General features: G+C 42.7%; 1 protein-coding gene across 5 annotated transcripts in view; it reads left to right on the plus strand.

The window, feature by feature from the left end:
- EIF2AK4 (eukaryotic translation initiation factor 2 alpha kinase 4) overlaps positions 1 to 23,944 on the plus strand; it is a 104,945-nt gene that overhangs the window by 14,016 nt on the left and 66,985 nt on the right. For 2 of the 5 annotated variants that reach the window (XM_027569726.2, XM_027569725.2), the window contains 5 exons: positions 1,053 to 1,165; positions 5,036 to 5,138; positions 11,112 to 11,264; positions 13,883 to 13,963; positions 15,338 to 15,486. In XM_027569726.2, coding sequence (XP_027425527.2) covers positions 1,053 to 1,165; positions 5,036 to 5,138; positions 11,112 to 11,264; positions 13,883 to 13,963; positions 15,338 to 15,486 — 599 coding nt within the window. The remainder of the gene's footprint in view (positions 1 to 1,052; positions 1,166 to 5,035; positions 5,139 to 11,111; positions 11,265 to 13,882; positions 13,964 to 15,337; positions 15,487 to 23,944) is intronic. The other 3 variants (XM_027569727.2, XM_027569729.2, XM_027569728.2) reach the window with 3 other exon arrangements.

Here is a 23,944-nt window from a genome sequence, read left to right on the forward strand (position 1 = left end):
TAGAATTTAGTGTTGCTATGTACTTTGTTGCCCCCCCCCCCAATTTTTTGTGCTTTTCCTTTTCTGTGAAATAATGTCACATTTCCCTTTTTGCCCTGGCCACCTGGATGTTCCAAGACAAAGTCAAGGCTCAGTCACAGCAGCTCAGGATTGGCACTAATGAGGGAGTGGCTGATAAAAGACACAGGTTTGGGAGCCATAGTTGGATCTGAAATCCAACCTTGTCGTCGTGTGTCTGTGGGCAAAAAACTGAAACTTTCTGAGCCTGAGCTGCTTTATCTGTAAAACAGTAGCCGTGCCCGCGTACAGAGTTGGTTAAGTGCCTGGACCATGAGACTAAATGTTTCTTCCCTCAGCCTCCCTTCTCTTAACAATATACAGATAATATAAAGTGCCTCAAACCTTTTTGGAAAAAGCATATTTAATAAAGAACAATAAATGGAGTATTTGGTTTCTTTGGCAAAAAGCAGTTGGGTGAGAGCATACCCACGTTTAGAAGAGCCATCAGATTTCCATGTTAAGGCTTTCACTTGTCATTATCTCAGTATTCGTGTTTCAACTGAAGTTTCCTCTGCTCAAGAGGCCCCTGACCCACCTGTCTGAAAATCGCCCTTACCGCTATCTTCCATTACTCTGCCTGATTTTCTTTGTAGCACTCATCACTGTGGCGAATACGTACTTGTCTTCTCATGTGTGTTGGCTAGTTGGGCCCATATCTGTCCAAATTGGCCCCTGTACCCATAGCCTACTCCTAGAATGGTACCCATGCATAACCACATGATTGGTACTCCATAACATGTGAATGAATAGATGCTCCGTGGAACATTTTGCTTCACCTCTTAGATAACTTTGAAAAGGAAGATGCAATCTCTGGCACGGGTTTTGTTTTTAAACCATGCTTTAGGCAAAGATAACTGAATACCTGTATAAAAGTACAGTTGCACGTAATATTTAGAAAGTAGAAGTTCGAGCTAAGATGCTCATTATCTTAATTGCTAATAATTGGCTCTCCAGGTGGGGAAAAAAAAAAAGATTTTCTTTTTCTCTTTTAGGTCAGTGAGCCCCCTGAAATCAATTTAGTTCTGTACCCTCAGGGTCTGACTGGTGAAGAAGTATACGTGCAAGTGGATTTGAGGGTTAGATGCCCACCAACCTACCCAGATGTGTGAGTACATTTATAAATACCTTCCATGTGATACCACTTCTCTGTTTTGACAACATAGAAACAGACACATTAATGGTATTTTCTCCTTTCTGCCTCTATTCCCCTTAAAATTTCATTTCCTATCATGTATATCTCACTGAAACTACGTCCGCAGTAGACATTTTCGTGAAACCTGTCTCATGTTAAGTCTGCTTATAGTTGTAGAATAGTCACTCCAGGTACTAATGTTTGCTGCATGATTAATTGTTTGCTTTCTCTAGTGTGTTCATTAAAAAAAAATTTTTTTTCTTTTAAGATTTTATTTATTTGAGAGAGAGAAAGAGAGAGGAAGCACAAGCAGGGGAAGGAGCAGAGAGAGAAGCGGACTCCCTGCTGAGCGGGGAGCCCGATGCGGGGCTCCATCCCAGGACCCCGGGATCATGACCTGAGCCAAAGGCAGACACTTAACCAACTGAGCCACCCAGGCGCCCCTCTCGTGTGTTGATTTTTGTTTAATTCTTCATAAATTGGGAAGAGGAACAGTCTTAGGAGAAAAGGATAAAGTCATGAGGACTAGTAGAGCCCTTGTATACTGAGTTTTGTTTTGTTTTAGGGGGTGGGGAGGGGCAGAGGGAGAGTGAAAGAGAATCCTCAAGCAGACTCCCTGCCCATTGCAGAGCCGGACACGGGCCTCGATCTCACAACCCTGAGATCAAGACCTGAGTTGAGGTCAAGAGTTGGACGCTTAACCGACTGAGCCACCCAGGTGCCCTTGTATACTTAGTTTTAAAGTATAGTTGGCATTAGGACTTAGAATAGCTTTTTGGCCCTAATGGGAGTTTTACTTTGTAGAGGAAAAAGGAGATTTGAGTCACACTGTTACAAGGGGCACTGCTGATGGGTCTCCGCTGTGTGGGGCTGGGCCGTGATGCATGGTGTATAACACCCTGGCTCCAGCCAGTGATGCTACGAGTGCTCTGCAGTCTGTGAGACAACCATAAAACCCCCACATACATTCTTTTGTAAAGAGATTTTATTTATTTATTTAAGAGAGAGTGAGAGGGAGCATGAGCAGGGGGGCGGGGCAGAGGGAGAGGGAGAAGCAGGCTCCCCGCTAATGCAGGACTCAATCCCAGGACCCCGGAATCATGACCTGAGCCGAAGGCAGACGCTTAACCGACAGGCGCCCCCTGCACGTGGACTGCCTCTGGATGAGAACCACTGACAGAGCAAAAGCACTGGCAGTCAGTAGCCAAGTATCATCTTTTCGAAATATGTGTGTATTCCGTGTAATCTTTCCTCAGACATTCCACTTCGAAAGGCAGATGGGCTTAGATGACATTTTGTGGTTTGTGCTTACTGTGCAGGGAATCAGGTGACAAATACAAGGAAGGAAGCCGAGCCTTAACAGAGTGGGTGGGAAATTTATGGAATTTGTTATCCTAACAGCTGATGGAGAAGATGAAAGTACAGATAGATCAAGATGAGTTTCTTGAATTTAATAACCCTCTTTTGTCTCTAACATCGTGCCTAGAGTAGGTAGAGTAGGTGTTTACCATGTGTTAGGTGATAGAGTAGGTGTTTACCAGGTGTTAACCATGAATTGGTTAAAGGGTAATTAAATTTATGGAAGAAAAATAAGGCCACGCCTCTCTGGTTTTATTTTTCCTGACACCAAGCAGGTGGTGTGTTTTCTGACAGCTGGGTGTCTAGCAATTCAGTTCAGTATTTTTTTTTTAATTTTTTTTAAAGATTTTATTTATTTGAGAGATAGAATGAGATAGAGAGAGAGCATGGGGGGGAGGGTCAGAGGGAGAAGCAGACTCCCTGCTGAGCAGGGAGCCCGATGTGGGACTCGATCCTGTGACTCCAGGATCATGACCTGAGCCGAAGGCAGTTGCTTAACCAACTGAGCCACCCAGGCGCCCTTCAGTTAGTTTTGACACAAGCTAGCATAGTTACTGCAGACCTGGGTTAGGGGCTCAGCTCCACAAAATTTCAAACGCCAATTGCATGTATCAGTATTTCTGAACAGCTGGCCAAGAATTTGTGAGCTCATTCAACCCCTTCGTCAGGTTTGATGCTGTGTTAGAATAGCGTGTAGAACTCAGAAAGGCACTTGACTTAAAATTACCAGCTTACTATAAAGGATACAACGCAGGACCAGCCCAATGAAAGAGGTGCATAGGGAAGGAATGTGGTAAGAGGTGTGGAGTTTCTCTTCCCTCTTGCCATTGACAGGCATCCCCTGGGGGCACAGTCAGCCCTGGTTGGGAACCACTGTGCTGGAGGGCCATTCTGGTAAATCTTGATGTGTCCAATTGGTAAAAATAATATGGGATGATTTAAAAAAAAAAAACAACCATGAAAATAATTATAAAAAGCTACAGAGTAGACATTATAATATCAGCTACATGAAATTATAAATTTTGTGCCAAAGGCATAAAGAGAAAGCAGGAAAAAAAATTTTTTAAGTTTAATTAGTATTGTAGTTGGATTTTTCATCATTCTGTTAATACTGCTACATAATGACTGCTGAATTAAAAAGAAATTATGTAGGGCTTGACTGGGGGGGGACATTCTTATCCTTTGAGATGACATGATACAGGAACACTTTTTCTGCAAAATAGTCTTCCATGCCACTGTGACAGAGTCCTGGGTTAGATCATACGTAGACACAGGACTCTATGGCATTTCTGTTCTTTTTCTCATATATATCAACTCCCTTCTCTCAGATTTCCATCTATCCGAGTAGATCATGATTGTAGCCATCTGTCACACTGAAGCATCGAGAGAATGCAGAGACAGTGAATCGTAAAGGCTTTGCTAAGATAAAAATACCATCAGTTACTCAGAAATGCTTGGTAGGAAGTAGTCATCTTCTCTTCAGTAAAATTAAATAAAACCTATTTGATTTCCGTGAATTGTTGCTGGATATCTCTTGATTGGGAACCAAGGGGAACCTGAGGAGCGGCTGTGTAAACTTTGAATAGAGAGCGTTGAGTGTCGGTTGTGCTGGGCAGGGAGAAGAAGGGCGTGTTCGGCATCCTTGTAATAGCAGAGTGTGCACAACACCCCCAGGTAGATTCAGCTGTGAGTGGGTGAGTGAGCATTTCCACTTCGCTGACAATCAGGAGTGATGTGACAGGGCACGTGGTGGGAATGCTGGATGGATCACCTAGGCTTCATTTTTTTCTTTAGGATTGTAAGTAATCTTGGGCACCTGGGTGGCTCAGATGGTTAAGCGTCAAGCCTCAGCTCATGGTGCCAGGGTCCTGGGATCGCATCCTGCATCGGGCTCCCTCCTCGGCGGGGAGCATGCTTTTCCCTCTCCCGCTCCCCCTGCTCGTGCTTTCTCTCTCTGTCAAATAAATAGGTAGGTAGATAGATACATACATACATACATAAAAAAAGTTGTAAGTAATCTCTACACCCAACATGGGGCTCGAACCCACAACCCTGAGATCAAGAGTCACATGCTCTACCGACTGAGTCAGCCAGGCGCCCCATTTGAGGCTTCCTCTTGCCTGGTTGTGCTTGTCTTGCTTTGTGCTGGAGCACACGGATGAGCCCGGAGCACTTGGACTCTTGTGGGTGAACTGTGAGAGCTGGGTTAATTGATGTTGGGGGGCAAGCCAGGATCAAGCCCACTCAGTCTAGTCATCTGGGGGACCAGCTTCTCCCCCAGGGACTTCAGGTGACCCCATGTCAAACACTGTGTTGACAGAGTTGCTAGGATACAGTTGTAATCCTTGGAAATGGAGGAAGAGGCGGCTAGGGGTATAGAGAGGCCTGTGTGAAATCCCTGTGCTCAGTGCTTGGACCTAGCAAATACTATGCAAGGAGGCCATACTTTTTGGAGTAACTCCTTTTTGTCTCTTTCTTTTCCAGAGTCCCTGAAATAGAGTTAAAGAATGCCAAAGGTCTGTCAAATGAAAGTGTTAATTTGTTAAAATCCCACCTAGAGAAAGTGGCCAAAAAACATTGTGGAGAGGTAAGATCCGTTTAACTGGAGTTGTAACAGGACAGTAGAATTCTCATCCCGTTCACCAGTGTTCACCTTCCTGCCTTCTCTTGGGCTAAGAGGTTTTTCCGTGGCACCTCAAACCCAGTGTTGACTGGAATGTTGTTTCTTATTGATATGTACAAAGGTGAACATTGGTACTTGTATTTCTTTAATGTACAGTTTTTATGAATGACAAATTGGAGAGTGTATATGGAGGGTACATTGACGACTCAGAATTTTTCTGAAAGGAGTCCACGTGAACCTGGCCACTGTTGGCACACCTTGGACCGGGCATCGTAACCTGATCTTGACTTGAATGTTTACATTGAAAAATGTTTGCAGACAAGTGATTTCAGACCGAACCTTGCCACCTCTCCCGGTTACACACCAGAAGAGCTAATTGTTTGCCTTCTCAGTGATTAGCCACATACTCCACTAATCAACGTCCCTTTTGTACTTGAGCATTTCCATCTAGTTCCGTATTCTTTTGTAATCCTCTGCACATCAGGGTGTACGTGAGTTCCCCCTTGGGTGGCAGAACTCTCCAGAAGGCTAGACTAGGTGACTTCTTGGGGCAGTGGGTTATCGTGGGTCTCTTAGGCCAGACCACTTCTCTTCAAGTATGACCCATCTTTTCCTCACTTAGGCAGTGAGGAAAGGCAGCTCATGCTTAAGAATACCATCCTGTTAAAACAGAAGAGTTAAGTCGGGGTGCCTGGGTGGCTCAGTCATTAAGCGTCTGCCTTCAGCTCAGGTCATGATCCTGGGGTCCTGGGATCGAGCCCCGCATCGGGCTCCCTGCTCAGCGGGAAGCCTGCTTCTCCCTCTCCCGCTCCCCCTGCTTGTGTTCCCTCTCTCGCTGTATCTCTCTCTGTCAAATAAATAAATAAAATCTTTATTTAAAAAAAAACAAACCAAAAACATTAGAGTTAAGTAAGGACTTATCCCAGGCCTCTGTGTCTGTTTTGGACGTCTGTTAAAGTGACTGGACAGGTTTTCAGTTGCATTCTATAACCCAGGAGTCACAGCGTGACCCACCTCTAGGTTATGGTTCTCAAGATTTTCAGTGATTGCTGAGCTGCAGAGTGATTATAGAACAACCTGAACAAAAAAGTAGGCCCTGGGGATGATTGCAGAGTTCTTTCTTTTTTTATATATATTTTGTTTATTTATTTGACAGAGATTGAGAGCACAAGTAGGCAGAGAGACAGGCAGAGGGAGAGGGAGAAGCAGGCTCCCCGCTGAGCAGGGAGCCCCATGCAGGGCTCTTTCCCAGGACCCTGGGATCATGACCCAAGCCAAAGGCAGACGCTTAACCAACTGAGCCACCCAGGTGCCCCTGCAGAGTTCTTTCTAATATAGTCTAATGTCTCACTGAAAAATAATGAGGAGTTATACTGAAAATTCAACTATAGAATCTTCTGGTCTCTTAGATTCATGATGTGGGATTTTTTTGGAAAATATTTTTGCTTTATTTTTCACAATACAGTATTTTTAACTATGATCACTGAGCTGTACATTAGATCCCCAGAACTTACTTGTCTTATAACCAGAAGTTTGTACCCCTTGACCAACATCCCCTTTCTCCAACCTGCCAGTTCCTGGTAGTCACCACTCCAGTCTCTTGTCTTTATGAGTTTGGCTTTTTTACATTCCACATATAAGTGAGATCATACAGTATTTGTCTTTTTCTGGCTGACTTATTTCACTTAGCATAATGTCCTCAAGGTCCATCTGCATTGTTTGGAAACAGCAGGACATCCTTTCTCATGGCCAGATAATGTTCCATTGCATTTATATACATCGTCTTTATTCATTCATCCATTGACAGACACTGAGGTTGTTTTCTTAACTTGGCTGTTGTGAATAATGCTGCAGTAACATGGGGCTGCAGGTATCTCTTCCAGATCCTGTTTTCACTTCCTTTGCATATGTCCCCAGAAGTGGGGTTGCTGACTGGATCATATCATAGTCCTATGTTTATTTTTTGAGGATCCTCCATATTGTTTTCCATAGTGGTTGAACCAGTTTCATTTCAACCAACAGTGCACAAGGGTTCCCTTTTTGCCACATCCTTGCTAGTATTTGCTATTCCTTGTCTTTTTGACGACAGCCATTCTGACAGGTGTGAGGTGATAGCTCGTTGTGGTTTTGATTTCCATTTCCCTGATGATGAGTGATGTTGAGCAACTTCTCTCGTGTCTGTTGGCCATCTCTATATCTTCTTTGGAAAAATGTCTATTCAGATTCTCTGCCCATTTTCTAATTGGATCATTTCGGGTTTTGTTTTGCTGTTAAAGTTCTGTGGGTTCCTTCTATATTTTGGATGTTAGCTCTTTATCAGAAACATGTTTTGCAAATATTTTCTCCCATTCCGTAGGTTGCCTTTTCATTTTGTGGATGGTTTCCTTTGCTGTGCAGAAGTTCTAAAATTTGATGTAGCCCCACTTGTTTACTCTTGCTTTTGATGCCCTTTCTTGGGCTTTATTTTAAAACAAATTTTTTAAAGATTTTATTTATTTATTTGAGAGAGTGAGAATGAGAGAGAGAGAGAGAGAGAGCACATGAGGAGGGGTAGGGTCAGAGGGAGAAGCAGACTCCCCGCCGAGCAGGGAACCCAATGCGGGACTCGATCCAGGAACTCCAGGATCATGACCTGAGCCGAAGGCAGTCGCTCAACCAACTGAGCCACCCAGGCGCCCGGGCTTTATTTTAAATTACACTTTTTATTTTGAGATAATTACAGATTCACATTCAGTTTTAAGATCTAATACTAAGAGGTCCTATGTACCCTTTTACTCAGCTTCAAGGATGTTACATAAGTGGAATCATACAGTATGTAACCTTTGGGATTGACTTTCTTTTCACCCAACATAATTGTCTTAGAGACTCATCCAGATAGTTTGACTTATCAGTAGTTGTTAGATAGTATTCCATGGTATAGATATACCACTGTTGATTTAGCCATCCACCAGGTGAAAGACATCTGAGTTGTTTCTAGTTTTTGGCTATTAAAAATAAAGCTGTGGGGGCAGCTGGGTGGATCAGTTGGTTAAGCCTCTGACTCCTGATTTTGGCTCGGTTATGATCTCAGGGCTGTGAGGTCAAGCTCCGCTCTGAGCATGGAGCTTGCTTAAGATTCTCTCTCCCTGTGCCCCCTCCCTCATGTTCTCTCTCTTAAAAAAAGGGGGGAAAAAAGCTGTTGTAAACATCATTATAGGTTTTTATGTGAAGGTAAGTTTTCGTTTCTCTGGATTAATGCCCAGGAGTGCAGTTGTTGGTATATGGAAGCTGCATGTTCAGTTTTTTAAGCAGCTGTCAGACTTTTCCAGATTGGCTCTACCACCTTACATTCCCACCAGCAGTGTCTGAGTGATCCAGTTTCTCCACATCCTTGCCAGTGTTTGATGTTGCCCCTTTTTTAATTTCAGCTATATTGTAATAGATGTGATGGTTAATTTTATGTGTCAAAATTGCTAGACCATGGTACCCAGATATTTGGGCAAACATCATTCTAGATTTCTGGTTTTTTTGTTTGTTTGTTTGCTTTTTGTTTTTTGTTTTAAGATTTTATTTATTTATTCGACGAGAGCGAGAGCCAGAGAGTGCAAGCGGGGTGGGGAGGTGCAGAGGGAGAGGGAGAAGCAGACTGATGTGGGACTTGATCCCAAAACCCTGTGATCATGATCCGAGCCGAAGGCAGACGCCCAACCATCTGAACCACCCAGGCGCCCCTCTTGATGTTTCTCTAAGTATTTTTTTTTAGATGAAGTTAACATTTAAATCAGTAGACTTTGGGTTAGGCAGATTATCCTCCATAATGTGGGTAGGCCTCATCCAGTCACTTGAGGGTTTAAAAAAAATTTTTTTTTAAAGATTTTTATTTATTTATTAGAGAGAGAGAGAGAGAGCAAGAGCGGGGCAGAGGGGCAAAGGGAGAGGGAGAAGCAGACTCCCCACCGAGCAGGGAGCCCGATGTAGGGCTCTATCCCAGGATCCTGAGATCATGACCAGAGCCACAGGCAGACACTTAACCGATTGAGCCACCCAGGCGCCCCAGTTGCTTGAGGTTTTAACTGAAAATGACTGGCTTTTCTGGAAGCAGGGGAAATTATCAGAGGATGGCTGTCAGACCAGACCTGCCAGGTCTCCAGCCTGCTGGTCTACCCTACATATTCTGGACTCTCGATAATTGCATGGGTCAATTCCTTAAAATCAGTCTCTTGCTGTACACATGCGCACCTGTACACACACACACACATGCACGCACGCATGCACGCACCCCCCCCCCCCCCGCACACCCTATCCTGTTGGTTCTGTTTCTCTGGAGAACCCTGGCTAATAGATACTTATTGTGAGGGGATGGTAGAGTGGCTGTTCTAAATAAGGAGATCAGGAGAGGCTTCTGATGAGGTCACATTTGAGCAGAGTGCTGAGAGGGGCAGGACAATCAGCTGTGTAGATCCACAGAGAGAGGGGGACAAGAGCCAGTTTGGAGAGTAGTTCTTATTTTCGTCTAGTCTTACATACATTGTATCTGATGTGTTTGTACAGAAAATTCTAGTCATTCAATTTGATTGGCAAAAGAAAAACCCTCCACTGCATGGCTCCTGTCTCTTTTCTGGTGTAGAAGTGGTTTCTTTTGACATAATAGAAACTGCCTACCTTCCCCAGCTTTTCTTAAAAGAGCTTTTCTTTGAAGAACTTGCCTATTAAACTCCAGACGAGTGCTTGTCAACTGTAAAGTGAAGTACATCCAGTGAATGCCACAGCTTCTGCTACAATCAAAGAATACATTAACTTCCCCCTGAGGTGTCTTTGCATTACTCCTCGAGAGAAAGGTGGAATGAACACCACGTGAACTAACTTTGTATTCTTGTGTATAGTGGCCTTTATTACTAATTATCACCCTCTTAAGTCCCTTTAGAAATAGGAATTTTTTTTTAAAGATTTTATTTATTTATTCGACAGAGAGAGATAGCGAGAGCAGGAACACAAGCAGGGGGAGCTGGAGAGGGAGAAGCAGGCCTCCCGCCGAGCAGGGAGCCCGATGCGGGGCTTGATCCCAGGACCCTTGGATCATGACCTGAGCCGAAGGCAGACGCTTAACGACTGAGCCACCCAGGCGCCCCTAGAAATAAGAATTTTTAAACTGCTTTATTGTAATTGAGGAAAAAGGAACTTCAGAGTGGTGGTCATCATCTGCAGAAGGAGCTTGGTACTCTTGACCTCTCTGGGGTTAGGGCAGTCACTTAGCGTAGGGTTCCGGAAACCCTTGTTTCATGAGTTTACCAGCACAGGTAGGATTTATGACTCCTACAGGTATGAGAAAGTGGCTCCAGTGTTGACATAAACAGTGTCTGAGAGGGGGGCATTCATCCTTCTGGTAATATCCATGAATGCTTCCCTAAGTGGAAATGGGATGCTGTCTTAGTATTGATTAGCCTCCACTGGCCTGTTAGTAGCAGGGAGCTAGTGAGGCCTTTAAGTATTTGCCTCTGTACCCCAAAGAATGTTTTCAGTACCCTGTACGGACAGATGGAAGTTCTCACTGTGGCAGTGATTCTTCGGCTGTCATTTTGTAGACAGGTTTTCTAGTTGGGAAAGTACTTCATTTTTATGCAGTGTTAAATATTTTATCAGATTTCTTTGTCCAGATAAAAATATTTTATCAGATTTACTCTACAGAAGATGCCAGTAAAGTTGAGGAAGACTGTAAAAGAAAAGGGAAGCTTTTTATTTATCTAGTGATTTGTCTTGATAGCAGCACAGAAGGGGAGACCTGTGAAAGCTTTTCCCTGCTGTGATTGCCTCAGATACCTAACTCAGAACGTGTCGTATCATAGTGTCGTATCACCATTTTAAGTGGGCCTCTGATTGCCTGCATGCTTTCCCGTCTCCTTTGGGCCCTGTCTTCCCATCACTTGACCATTTGTTGTTGACTTTCCTCTACATGTTTAGGTGATGATATTTGAACTGGCCGACCATGTGCAATCATTTCTCAGCGAGCATAACAAGCCCCCTCCCAAGTCTTTCCATGAAGAAATGCTGGAAAGGCGGGCTCAGGAGGAGCAGCGGAGGCTGTTGGAGGCCAAGCAGAAGGTGGAGCAGGAGGTGAGACCCTCATCACTACCGGCGACCGGGCCCGGAAGACGGCGAACTGCTATTGGTCTTTACTCTCTCTCTGCCTACATGCTAATCTTTATTTAAATTTTGCTGGGCCTTTGCTTCAAGCACTTGGAGATCCAAGTCAGAGGAGGCCCAAAGAGTAACTGAGAAATACGGCGAGTGGTTTCCTCCCCACAAATAGCAATGCTGCTCCTACAACCTTCAGTCTAGTCCAGGTCTTTAAAGAAAAGAAGAGAAAAAGTTCGTTTAACCAAACTTCTTGGGGTCTTTTGAGCTTATAAAGCTGTGCAGGAATTCACTGAGCTTTATAGGCTATTTTCTTCCCTCTGTGGGATGGGTATCTACTGTCCAAATGAGTAGCAAAAACCAGAGATTGACCTTTTTTATGTGCCGTGACCGTTTGTATTTTTTCTTCAATCTGTTTGCACAAGGATGTACACTCCGGTGTTATTTTTTAAATCCTTTAATCAAAGATAATGTACATATCCAAGGTTCCTTCTTTTTTCTTTTTCCTAAGTTTCCTTCTTGATTTTTAACTTATTCTCTATTCAGTCTTTTATTTTAAAGATTTTATTTATTTATTTGACAGAGACAGACTGTGAGAGAGGGAACACGAACAGGGGGAGTGGGAGAGGGAGAAGCAGGCTTCCCCTCGAGCAGGGAGCCCGATGTAGGGCTCGATCCCAGAACCCTGGGATCATGACCTGAGCCGAAGGCAGACGCTTAACGACTGAGCCATCCAGGTGACCCTCTATTCAGTCTTTTAATCAACTTACCTAGAATTTTTGGGGGGGTGGGTTGTAAAAATGAGCATCTGAAGTGTTTTTTTTTTTCCTTCCCAGACATTTCCTGACACATTAAATAATCATTTTTTCTTAGTTGATTTGTAAACTTCCTTTAAGGTGTATTTTAACTATATATATATGTGTGTATATATATATATATATATATATATATATATATATATATGAAGCTCTATTTGTGAATTACCCATTTTGTTCAATTCATCTTTTTTCTTGAGTCCCTATCATATCTTTTATGCTGTTTTAATATCTGAAAAGTCAAGTGCCCTTCCCTTCACCTTCCGTTATGCTTTTCTTTTTCCCTTAGCCGTTCTCACCATTTATTCTTACAGATGAACTACAGGATCGCTCTCTCAAAATCAAACTCTCTGCACTAGACTTACATGTTCATTTAGGAAGAATTGACACCTTGGCAATATTCAGACTCCCTATCCAGGAATGTTTGATTGCTTATTCTTAATCTCTTGGTGAGGCTTTATAGTTTTCTTCCCGTAGAGGTCACTGTTTCTTACAGTTACTTCCGGGGTTTTGTTATTCTGCTTTTCTTAGCTTCTTGCTCTTGGTTCTTTTTTTTGCCTAGTTATCATTTAGATTTTAAAGTTCCTTATTTTCATCGTTTTTAGGAAGGCACGTTTTTATTAGATAGTGGATATTTATCTAGCAGTCTTGTTTAGGTATACTGTTTACCTATAAATTTGGGGCATTTTTTCATTTTGTATTATTGCTGATATTGGTGAGTCTCTTAATGGTTTTGATATCCACAACCTGGAATTTTAGGGGACTCGTAAAACAAAAACAAAAACAAAAAACCCCACTATTTTTCCCAACCTAAATTCAGTCCCACTTGAGTCATAGATACATGAGTCAAATGAATGGAAATCAAAATACCGCTTTTAGTGCTGAGAAAATTAGAGAACATACCTGAAGTCTGTGGCACATGGGGATGGTGCTTGAGCCACTGCCACCCCAGGTCCCGGCACTGAGGACAGCTCAGCCCACCTCCACCAACGGGGCCCCACCCTCTGTGGCGGGGAGCAGACACCAGCGCTTGTTCTCCACAGACAGGGAGATATCAAAGGGGAGGTGCTACGTCAAGGTGGGCGTCCTGTCACGAAAGTCTCTCCACGTGGAAATGTGAAGAGTGGGGAGTCAGCGCCCCTCCCCCACAGTCTGGAAACCTTACAAAACACGAACAAGTATTGCATCACAACTGATGAAACAGTGGTTTGTTGTACAGTTCTGTATAAGCAGATCTTTAGGAAGGGAGGGCTTGAATCATAGAAATGCAAAAGGTGTTTTGGGGGGCGCCTGGGTGGCTCAGTGGGTTGGGTGTCCAACTCCGATTTCGGCTCAGGTCATGATCTCAGGGTCATGAGATTGAGCCCTGCGTCGGGCTCTGACGGGCTCCGAGTTCGCCACAGAGTATGCTTGTCTCTCTGTCTCTGTTCCTCCCCCCGCGCTCGCTCACTCTGTCTCTCTCAAATAAATGGGTACATAAAATCTTTAAAAAAAATGCAAAAGGGGCGCCTGGGTGGCTCAGTCATTAAGCGTCTGCCTTCGGCTCAGGTCATGGTCCCAGGGTCCTGGGATCGAGCCCTGCATCAGGCTCCCTGCCCCGCAGGAAGGCTGCTTCGCCCTCTCCCACTCCCCCTGCTTGTGTTCCTGCTCTCACTAACTCCCTGTCAAATAAATAAATAAAATCTTTAAAAAAAAAAGCGAAAGATTTTTTTTGTGATTGTAGAATTTATATGTTGTCTGGGTTTCAGAGATTGGCATTTGATGCAGTATGATTTATTTCAGCAACGTGAAATCCTTCATGAGATTCAGAGAAGGACAGAAGAGATAAAAGAAGAGAGAAAAAGAAAAGAAATGGCTAAGCAGGTACTCTATCAGTCTATAATAGTCTACATTTTGCGAAACATAAAATGTTTTTCTGTCCATCGATCATGTTTTCCTCTCCTGTGTTACTATCAGTAGTAAAGCTGGAAATGAAGCATTAAAAAAAAAAAAATCCCCAAATATCATTCGTTGTGTATTTCAGTTTCTCCAAAGAGGACGCAAAATTTAGAGTTGTATGTTAACCATAGATGACACAGGCTGATGGAATGACAGTAGTGTATAGGGAGTCAAGGGAGAGCAGAGATGGAAGCTTTGATAATTAACCCAGACTGGAATTCTTAGTATGTACTTAGAAAATAAAACTATTTGTTCAACTGAAGAGTGAATGTAAATCATACGGATCTGCTGGAGATTTCATTCAGTGATGGAGAAGAAGGATCCAACAGGGCAGGTTTAAAAAGCAGTGGTGGAAAGGATAAAGTCCTTTTTCCTGTATTTTTCCAGAGTTCAGCTCAGTCAAAACACCAGTTACCTGTGTTTGGAGAAATCCAGAGAAAATCTTATTCATTCTCTTTTGTAGAATTAATGGTATTTAACTTAAGGGCAACTCCTAAGGGGTGGTGGGAGGAGGCACTGATGTACGAGTAAGCAGCACCTGGCTTAAAGCTTTGATGTTTTTCCTGCCAGCTCTGTGACCTTGACAGTGACACTAAATGTGTCTTAAAATGGGACTGGTGATGCCTCCCTTCCATCTCATGTAGTTATTCCGACAGAGAAATGTCCTGCCCTCTGTGAAAGTACAGAGCCGTACACAAATGTAAGGTGATGTGACTGTTTCCACCAGCTCTGTCTTACTCTGATCCCACCTGCTTGCCAGCCATCTGCTCCTACCTCCAAAGCCTCCTCCGTCTATTCACCGCCTCTTGCTTTTCTCCCTGACTTTCCACCCATCTTGTAAGATTCTAAGCATTTTCATTTATAAAATTCACATTATCTTCATACTGTAACCTGGTCTTCAGTTCTTGAAGCAGTACATAGCTGGATGTTAAAATTTTTATTTTTTTTATTTTTTAAAAAATATTTATTTATTTGACAGAGAGACAGAGAGAGCGAGAGAGGGGACACAAGCAGGGGGAGTGGGAGAGGGAGAAGCAGGCTTCCTGCTGAGCCTGGAGCCCGATGTGGGGCTCAACCCCAGGACCCCGGGACCATGACCTGAGCTGAAGGCAGACGCTTAACGACTGAGCCACCCAGGCACCTCTGGATGTTAAATTTTTAAAAGTTCAAGTTTGTTACACTTGAAAGCATTCAGCTTAAAGAAAATTTGCACTCTCTACTGAATTAATGATTAGGTACCGTGATTGTCTCTGATTTATGACTTGTATCTAAAGTAGGTTTTACATTTCTTTTTTCTAGGAGCGTTTGGAAATTGCTAGTTTGTCAAACCAAGATCAAAACTCTAGGAAAGACCCGGGAGGACACAGACCAGCTGCTGGTCTACATGGAGGCGCTCCCGACTTTGTGGGGAATGGTAAACATCGGACCAACTCCTCTGGAAGGTCGAGGTAAGTGCCTGGGATTTCTGATTTGTTTCGAAGGATGAAGGTTGTAGAAGAGAGAAGACAACTTGTAGTGACATGTGATGGAATTTTCAGGGAATGGATTTAGTAACTTTTTCAAAGCCTATAAATCTTAATGCGTTGGCAATATAAAACAAAATTTTCATTTGTTCCAACTCATTCCAAGTATCCTTTTTTTTTTAAGTTTTTATTTTAATTCCAGTTAGTTAGCATACAGTGTTATATTAGTTTCAGGTGTGCAATACAGTGATTCAGCAATTCCATACATCACCCAGTGCTCATCATGACAAGTGCCCTCCATAATCCCCATCACCTGTTTCACCCATCTCCCCACCCACCTCCCCTCTGGTAACCACCAGTTTGTTCTTTGTTGCTAAGATTCCTTTTCTTGATTTGTTCTCTTATTTTTTTCCCTTTGCTTCTTTGTTTTGTTTCTTAAGTTCCATATGTGAGTGAAATCATACGGTTTATGTCTTTCTCTGACTTATTTCACTAAGCATTATATTCTCTAGCTCCATCCATGTTGTTGCAAATGGCAGGATTTCATTTTTTATGGCTGAATAATTTTCCATTGTGTATGTATACCACATTTTCTTTCTTTTTTTTTTTTTTAAAGATTTTATTTATTTGTTTGAGAGAGAGATTGAAAGCACAAGATGGGGGAGGGTTAGAGGGGGAAGCAGACTCCCCACTGAGCAGGGAGCCCGATGCGGGACTTGATCCCGAGACTCCAGGATCATGACCTGAGCCGAAGGCAGTTGCTTAACCAACTGAGCCACTCAGGCGCCCCACATTTTCTTTATCCATTCGTCAATTGATGGACACTTGGGCTGCTTACATATCTTAGCTGTTGTAAATAAAGTTGCAATAAACATAGGGGTGCATGTGTCCCTTTGAATTAGTGTTCTTCTTTCTTTGGGTAAATGAAATACCCAGTAGTGTGATTGCTGGATCATAAGGTGGTTCTATTTTTAACTTTTTAAGGAACCTCCATACTGTTTTCCACAGTGGCTGCACCAGTTTGCATTCTCAGCAACAGTGCATGAGTGTTCATTTTTCTCCACATCCTCACCAACACTTGTTTCCTGTGTTGTTGATTTTAGCCATTCTGACAGATGTGAGGTGATATCTCACTGTGGTTTTGATTTGCATTTCCCTGATGGTACATGATGTTGAGCATCTTTTCATGTGTATGTTGGCCATCTGTATGTCTTTGGAGAAATGTCTGTTCATGTCTTGTGCCCGTTTTTTGATTGGATTATTCTCTTCTAGGGTATTGAGTTGTAGAAGTTCTTTATGTATTTTGGATACTAACTTTATTGGATATGTCATTTGTAAATCTCTTCTCCCATTTAGTAAGTTGCCTTTTATTTAGTTTTGTTGATTGTTTCCTTTGCTGTGCAGAAGCTTTTTATTTTTGATGTAGTCCCAATAGTTTATCTTTTTAAAAATCTTTATTTTATTTTATTTTTTATTTTTTAGATTTTAGTTATTTATGTCAGAGAGAGAGAGAGCACAAGCAGGGGGAGTGGCAGGCAGAGGGAGAGGGAGAAGCAGGCTCCCCGCTGAGCAAGGAGCCTGATACGGGACTTGATCCCAGAGCCAAAGGCAGACGCTTAACAGACTGAGCTACCCAGGTGTCCCCCAATAGTTTATTTTTGCTTTTGTTTCCCTTGCCTCGGGAGACATGTCTAGAAAAATGTTGCTACGGATGATGTCAGAGAGCTTACTGCCTGTGAGCTCTCCTGTGATTTTTTTTTTTTATGATTTCAGGAACCACATTTAGGTCTTTAATCCATTTTGAAATTATTTTTGTGTATAGTGTAAGAAAGTGGTCCAATTTCATTCTTTTGTGTGTAACTGTCCAGTTTTCCTAACACCATTTTTTGAAGAGACTGTCTTCTTCCCTTTAGATAATTCTTTCCTGCTTTGTCAAAGATTGACCATATAATTATGGGTTTTGTTCTGGATTTTCTATTCTGTTCTGTTGATTTATGTGTTTGTGTTTGTACCAGTACCATATTATTTTGATTACTACAGCTTTGTAATATAACTTGTGATTATATTAATTGTGATGCCAACAACTCATTCCAATTATCTTTAATTAAACTAGTTTTATAGCTCATTCCTCTTTACAGTGACCTATAACACTTCACAGTCTTGCCTTCAATGCAGTTCCATCTGACTTTTAATGATCTAATTATTAAGTGATTTTTTAAATTTTCTTCCATCAGAATCATCATCCAGTGAAATTTCACACTGTATGTGTTTTCAATCTGTAACTCTATAGGTCCCACCACAGATATTCCAAAATGGGCACAGGTATAGAAGATCCTTTACATGAGAATGGGAACCCCAGTTTGCTGCCAGGGTGCCTCTCTCCGTTACAGCTGAGGACAGTAGGCTTCTCCATTTTCAGAGGTATTCTGGGGTTATTCCCTGTCATCAGATATCACATATCACATGAAAGATGAAACCTGCTACCTCTTCCTCCACATCCTTTTCTACTAAAGACTGAAGCTTCTCTATTTGTTGTAAACCCCTGTGGGCACAAAGGAATTTTAGTGCAGACTCCATTTATGAATGGGTGGGGGATTAAATAGTGTAGTTATTATAAATCAGCTTTATGTGTTTATCTCTTGCGAGAATCTAAGCAGCATTTAAAACTAATACTTTCCTTCAGTGAAAAGAAACATTTTAGGTACCAACAAAAGACTTACATAAACTTTCAGGTTATAGATAAGATTATTTATAAGAAAGAACCATTTCAGTTCTTTCCCTAATTATCTGTTTGTTATTTTTTTCCCTAATTATCTACTTTAAAAAAAAAATCACCTTAGAAGTAATTTTGGTATTGTTAACCACCTACTGTCAAGGTGAACTAAATGTTTTCTTGAGTCCTGTTTCTGGCTTCAATTCCATTTTAAGATTATAACTCCTTACACCAGTTTAGAGTATTTTTGCAACTGGGCTCACAGTAGGCAACATAGTTGGAAGTTGTCAGAGTAATTCACTAGGAAGTATTTGTCAAATTCCTATTGTGTTAGAAACAGAAATAAATCAGTGCTAAGAAGAAGTGTTTCTGCCTATACAAAAAGCAATTTTTTAAGGTTTAAACATTTCCATTTTTGTGGCTGTTACTGGGTCTGAGATTAGACTTGCTTTTGAAATCAGATCATATTAGCAAGTTTATTAGAGGATGGGAAAATCTCTCCCCTTGACATAGGTAAAATAACTTTTTATGTAATTGTGGAATAACATTTGTATGTCTTAGATAGAACAGTAGTCCATGAGCATCCAAGAAGGAATATGAAAAGAGATTGTTTTCATCTATTATTTGCCAAAATTGTTGCACATACCTGCATAGAGCTCTGCCACTGTGTTGGCTACTGAGTAGGGAAGGAAATTTTTCTTTAATAGTTTAGTTGCTTTTTTGGTTACGAAATAGAAGGCCCTTGATGAACCAAAGTACTTCATGATATACTCTTGATTCTTCTTCTTCTTTGCTATTCATTGTCTCTTGTGGTTGGGAAGCCAAAGGAAATAAGCAAAGTGTTCCATTTTATTCTTTCAGTTAGTGGATACATTTAGTAGAGTTGGTAGAGATGACCTCGTCATCAATATTGTCAAGAGGGCAGTATTTGAATTGGCTGTGACTAAAAGCAATAACATCTAGAACCATGTTCATCCATTCATTCAATAGATAATGAGTGCCTACTAAATGCCAGACACTGTTCTGAATCCTGGGCATTCAGTAAACAAGATCAAGAAGGACTCAGGCTTCATGGAGCATATATTCTGGTTGGAGGAGACTGTCCACAAGCAAAGAAGAAAATGTCATATAGTGATCAGTGCTCTACAGAGAATAAGAAGAGGCTATGGTGAGGAGAGTCTGGATGGCTACTTTAGATGGGGAGTTTGGAGGAAAGAGTACACAATTGGATCTTGAGTGGCTAGAGGAGAGTGGTTTTAGGTTGGGGGGTACCAGAGCTAGATGATGAGAAGGAGCCAGCCAGAGCTGGAGGGTGGCTGGTGCAGAAGACCAGAGGCTGGCATGGGCTTGCCATGCACAAAGCTCATCAAATAATAGAACAGTGTGGCTAGAAGTAGCGGGAATGGGGCAAGCAGGGCTAGGTCCCAGAGGGCTTTGTTGGCCAGGTCAGGAGTTCAGGTGTAATGAGAAAGCTTTTGGGGGTTTTACATAGGAATAAGATCTCATCGGATTCACAGTGCAGGAAGTTCTTCCTGGGTACGAGCGGAGAGTGGATAGCATGGGAGCAATAGTAGAGGAGTGGTTTTCGCATCTCACTCCATCCCGCTCTGTCCTTGTCTTCACCCTCGGTGTATTGCAGTCATATTCATCTCTCATCCTTTGAGCACACCAGGCTCCTCCCCATCTCAGGGTCCCTGCTCATCCCTGCCTGGGATGCTGTCCTACTGGTACTTGGCGTGGCTGGCTCCCTTTTATCCTTCAGTTCTCCCCTGAGGTCACATATGTGACCTCAGAGACCCCATTTTCCTGCTTAGGCACCTGTTCTCCAATCCTGTTTTGTTTTTCTGCATAGCACTTAACCACTAGCTGAACATCTTCATTTGTTAGCTTTTTTAGTGTCTTTCTCCTTTCATGAGAGCCTAAGGTCACAAGAGCAAGGGCCTCATCTGTGTTTTCCTCAGGACCTGGAACAGGGCCTGGCAGGCACATAGTAGGTGTTCACTAAACATCTGATAAAGGGAGGGAAGATGGAGAGCCCATTGGAAGGAGGCAGATACTGTCTTTTTGGCACTTCTAGAGTCTGCAGCCTCTTTAACCACGGCAACTCTGCTTTTCTTTTTTTGTGGGTTATATAAAAAACAGTAACAAAAGGTTTCTATTGTATTTTTTTCTTAAGATTTTATTTATTTATTTGAGAGAGAGAATGAGAGATAGAGAGCACAAGAGGAAAGAGGGTCAGAGGGAGAAGCAGACTCCCTGCCGAGCAGGGAGCCCGATGTGGGACTCGATCCCGGGACTCCAGGATCATGACCTGCGCCGAAGGCAGTCGCTTAACCGACTGAGCCACCCAGGTGCCCAAGGTTTCTATTGTTTAAAAAAAAAAATGAGAGAACAGAAAACCATTCACTCTTCTAGTAGAAAGAAAGGCTTGCTACTCAAGGGCTTGGTCTTTTTTTTTGAAGATTTTATTTTTAAGCAATCTCTCCACCCAACATGGGGCTCAAGCTCACAACCCCAAGATGGAGAGTCGCACACTCCACTGATTGAGCCAGCCTGATGCCCCAAGGACCTGGCCCTTTGGCCCAGCTTTTCACTGATGAGTCATTGCTTTTGTGGAAGAACTTCATTTTCTGTATCCTTCAAGTTGTCTTTTTTTCCCCCTTGAAGGATTGACTTAAAAAAAAAAATTAAATAGCATAAAACTAAATATGTTCAAGTATACAATTCAGTGTCAAATTGCCTTTTGTGAAGTGCAGACACACTCCTCCCCAGTCCCTGCCTTCTTCCCAGGGATAGTGTGCCTCATAAACAGGTACTTCAGACATTTTAGGAGAAGCCAAGAAAAAAGAAAAAGTCACTATAAGTAGTTCATGGAAGAGAATTATTTCCCACAGATTCATAGCCGCCTTCTTTGCAGGTTACTAAGGTGTATTGTAGCCCAGAGTCTAGGAGACATCACCTATCTCCACCATCAAACAACATTGGCTCATCTCCTAGCTTGTTTTCCTGATCCTAAAACCGGGTATGGTAACTGCTGGCTGTTCATCCTTACAGAGAACAGATTATGAAGTGTATAAGATGTGGGATTCCCTCCATTTTCCCCAAAAAGCTAGGGAACCACTGAACTATATGAAAGATGTGGGTAGGAGAAGAGGGGATCCTTGCTACATCTTTCCAAACCTGTGATCCTCCATTGATCACTGTTCCTCTACTTGGCTGCCTAAGGGCATAGGCTAGTTCACCTCAACTTAAACAATATCAGGAATTCTTACTAACTTTCTGTCCACAAAGCTGCCCTGAGTTTCAAACCAAGGGATGAATAGCTAGAGCTTTCTGTGGCATCGGGGTGAATTAGGCAGGAAGGTGAGACCGTCCTATCCCCTCTGTCTGTCTCAGGTGAGAGTCTCCCTTTTCTATCCCATCCGTGTCATCTATACCATTTGTCATGTCGGCAGAGTGGTTGTTTGGATGGGAGCCCAATTCTGAAGTCCCCCTTTGACAGATTGCCACGTCTCTTCTTGCTACTTGGCTTTTAAAAACAGTTACCTTTTCAGGGCACCTGGGTGGTGCGGTTGGTTAACCGTCCGACTCTTGGTTTTGGCTCAGGTCATGATCTCAGGCTTCCAGGATCAAGCCCCGCATCGGTCTCTGTGCTCAGCAAGGAGTTTGCTGGAGACTGTCTCCCTCTCCTTCTGCTCCTCCCCTGCTTGCTTTCTGTCTCTCTAAAATAAGTAAAATTAAAAAAAATATATTTGGCAATTTTGTTTAAAACACCCTTTATCTTTGCGTACTGCCACGGCTATTTGGAAAAACTGATAGCATGGGTGATGTTCCTAATGATACCCACAACCCCCTGTGAACGTTCCGTAATCTAGAATAGACCCTTGACAATGAGACCCGTGTTATTGCTGCTAAATTCCATTTGTTTACATTAGGATGGCTATTTCTTTTTTCCTTTTTTTTTTTTTTAGGAGAGGGAGTCGGGGAGGAACAGAGGGAGGAGGAGAGTGAGAGAATCTTAAGCAGGCTCCATGCCCAGTGTGGAGCCCAGCCTGGGGCTTAACCTCACAACCCGCAGATCATGATCTGAGCCAAAATCAAAGGTCAGATGCTGGCGCCCCCGGGGATGGCTATTTATGATGGAGTTCAGAAGCTGTTTTATTCATGAGTGAGTTAGGTTCCTAAAGCTCGTTCTAAATTCAATTCTGGATGAGTCCAAAACAGACAATATGAGCACCCAGTATATATACATTTCTTGGGTGAAAACAGGAAACATCAATGACATGGATTTTGTCTCTTGATTCCTTCTCCTCAAACTTTGTGAGATTTACTTTTTATCCTTCAGAATGATTACTACTGTGAAACATTCTATTCTTTTTGTACCACATTGGTGGTTTTCTTGATACTTTCACTTTTTTTTAAATGTTTATTTATTCATGAGAGTCAGAGAGAGAGAGAGAGAGAGAGAGAGAAAGAGACAGGCAGAGGCAGAGGGAGAAGCAGGCTCCCTGCCTAGCAGGGAACCCGACGCGGGGCTCGATCCCAGGACCCCGGGATCATGACCTGAGCCGAAGGCAGACACTCAACCATCTGAGCCACCCAGGTGCCCCAATACTTTCACTTTTAAAATTCTCTTGATTTTGGGCGCCTGGGTGGCTCAGTTGGTTAAGCGACTGCCTTCAACTCAGGTCATGATCCAGGAGTCCCTGGATCGAGTCCCACATCAGGCTCCCTGCTCGGCAGAGAGTCTGCTTCTCCCTCTGACCCTCCCCCCTCTCATGTGCTCTCTCTCTCTCTCTCATTCTCTCTGTCTCAAATAAATAAAAAAAATAAAAATAAAAATAAAATTCTCTTGATTTTTATTTCAGTCCTAATGATACATCTTTTCATACCAGAACTCTTAACATTCTCATTGTGTTTGTAGTTAACAGTCATGATACGGTAATTAATATTCTAAAACACCGTTAAGCCAAGCATTGACACACTATAAACAGCATAAAGATGACATAGGCTAAAATGTCTATTAGCACCATCTTTTGGAGGGAACAGAGGGGATGTAGAGATGCTTCTGGATAATTTATGTTAATAAGCCTCCATATTATTTTAAACCTTTGCTTTATGTTTTTCTCCATAAATTTTAGTGTGCCCTTGGTTTCACAAAGAGCTTTATTTTTATTTATTTTTTAAACCCCAATTTTCCAGGTTCTTTTTTTTGTTTTTAAAGATTTTATTTATTTATCTGACAGAGAGCGAGAGAGGGAACACAGGCAGGGGGAGTGGGAGAGGGAGTAGCCAGCTTCCTACTGGGCAGGGAGCCCCAATATGGGGCTCGATCCCAGGATCCTGGGATCATGACCTGAGCTGAAGGCAGACGCTTAATGACTGAGCCACCCAGGTGCCCCCACAAAGAACTTTAGAAGTAGAAATTTAAACAAGTACAGTATATTAGTCATTCCCTGGTGTTTCAGATATGTAGACACATGTGTGATATGAGAAATTCAAATCATAATAGATCTTGTCAGCAGTGTGGGAGGGGTTTGGGGTGGGGGAAGACATGTAGGGCTGGAGGTGGAGAGACTAGTTAATAATGGAGTATCGCATGTGTCCAGGCAAAGGTGGCGATCACCCGAAGGGAGCAGGAGAATTGGAGAGGAGAGAGTCGTACTCAGGGATCAACTACACGGAGATCTAGTTGCTCAGGGAGGCGTACATGTTTCTGACCGGAGACAG

The sequence above is a fragment of the Zalophus californianus genome, chromosome 6 (genome assembly GCF_009762305.2).
Source record: "Zalophus californianus isolate mZalCal1 chromosome 6, mZalCal1.pri.v2, whole genome shotgun sequence".
In the NCBI taxonomy this organism is placed as follows: domain Eukaryota; kingdom Metazoa; phylum Chordata; class Mammalia; order Carnivora; family Otariidae; genus Zalophus; species Zalophus californianus.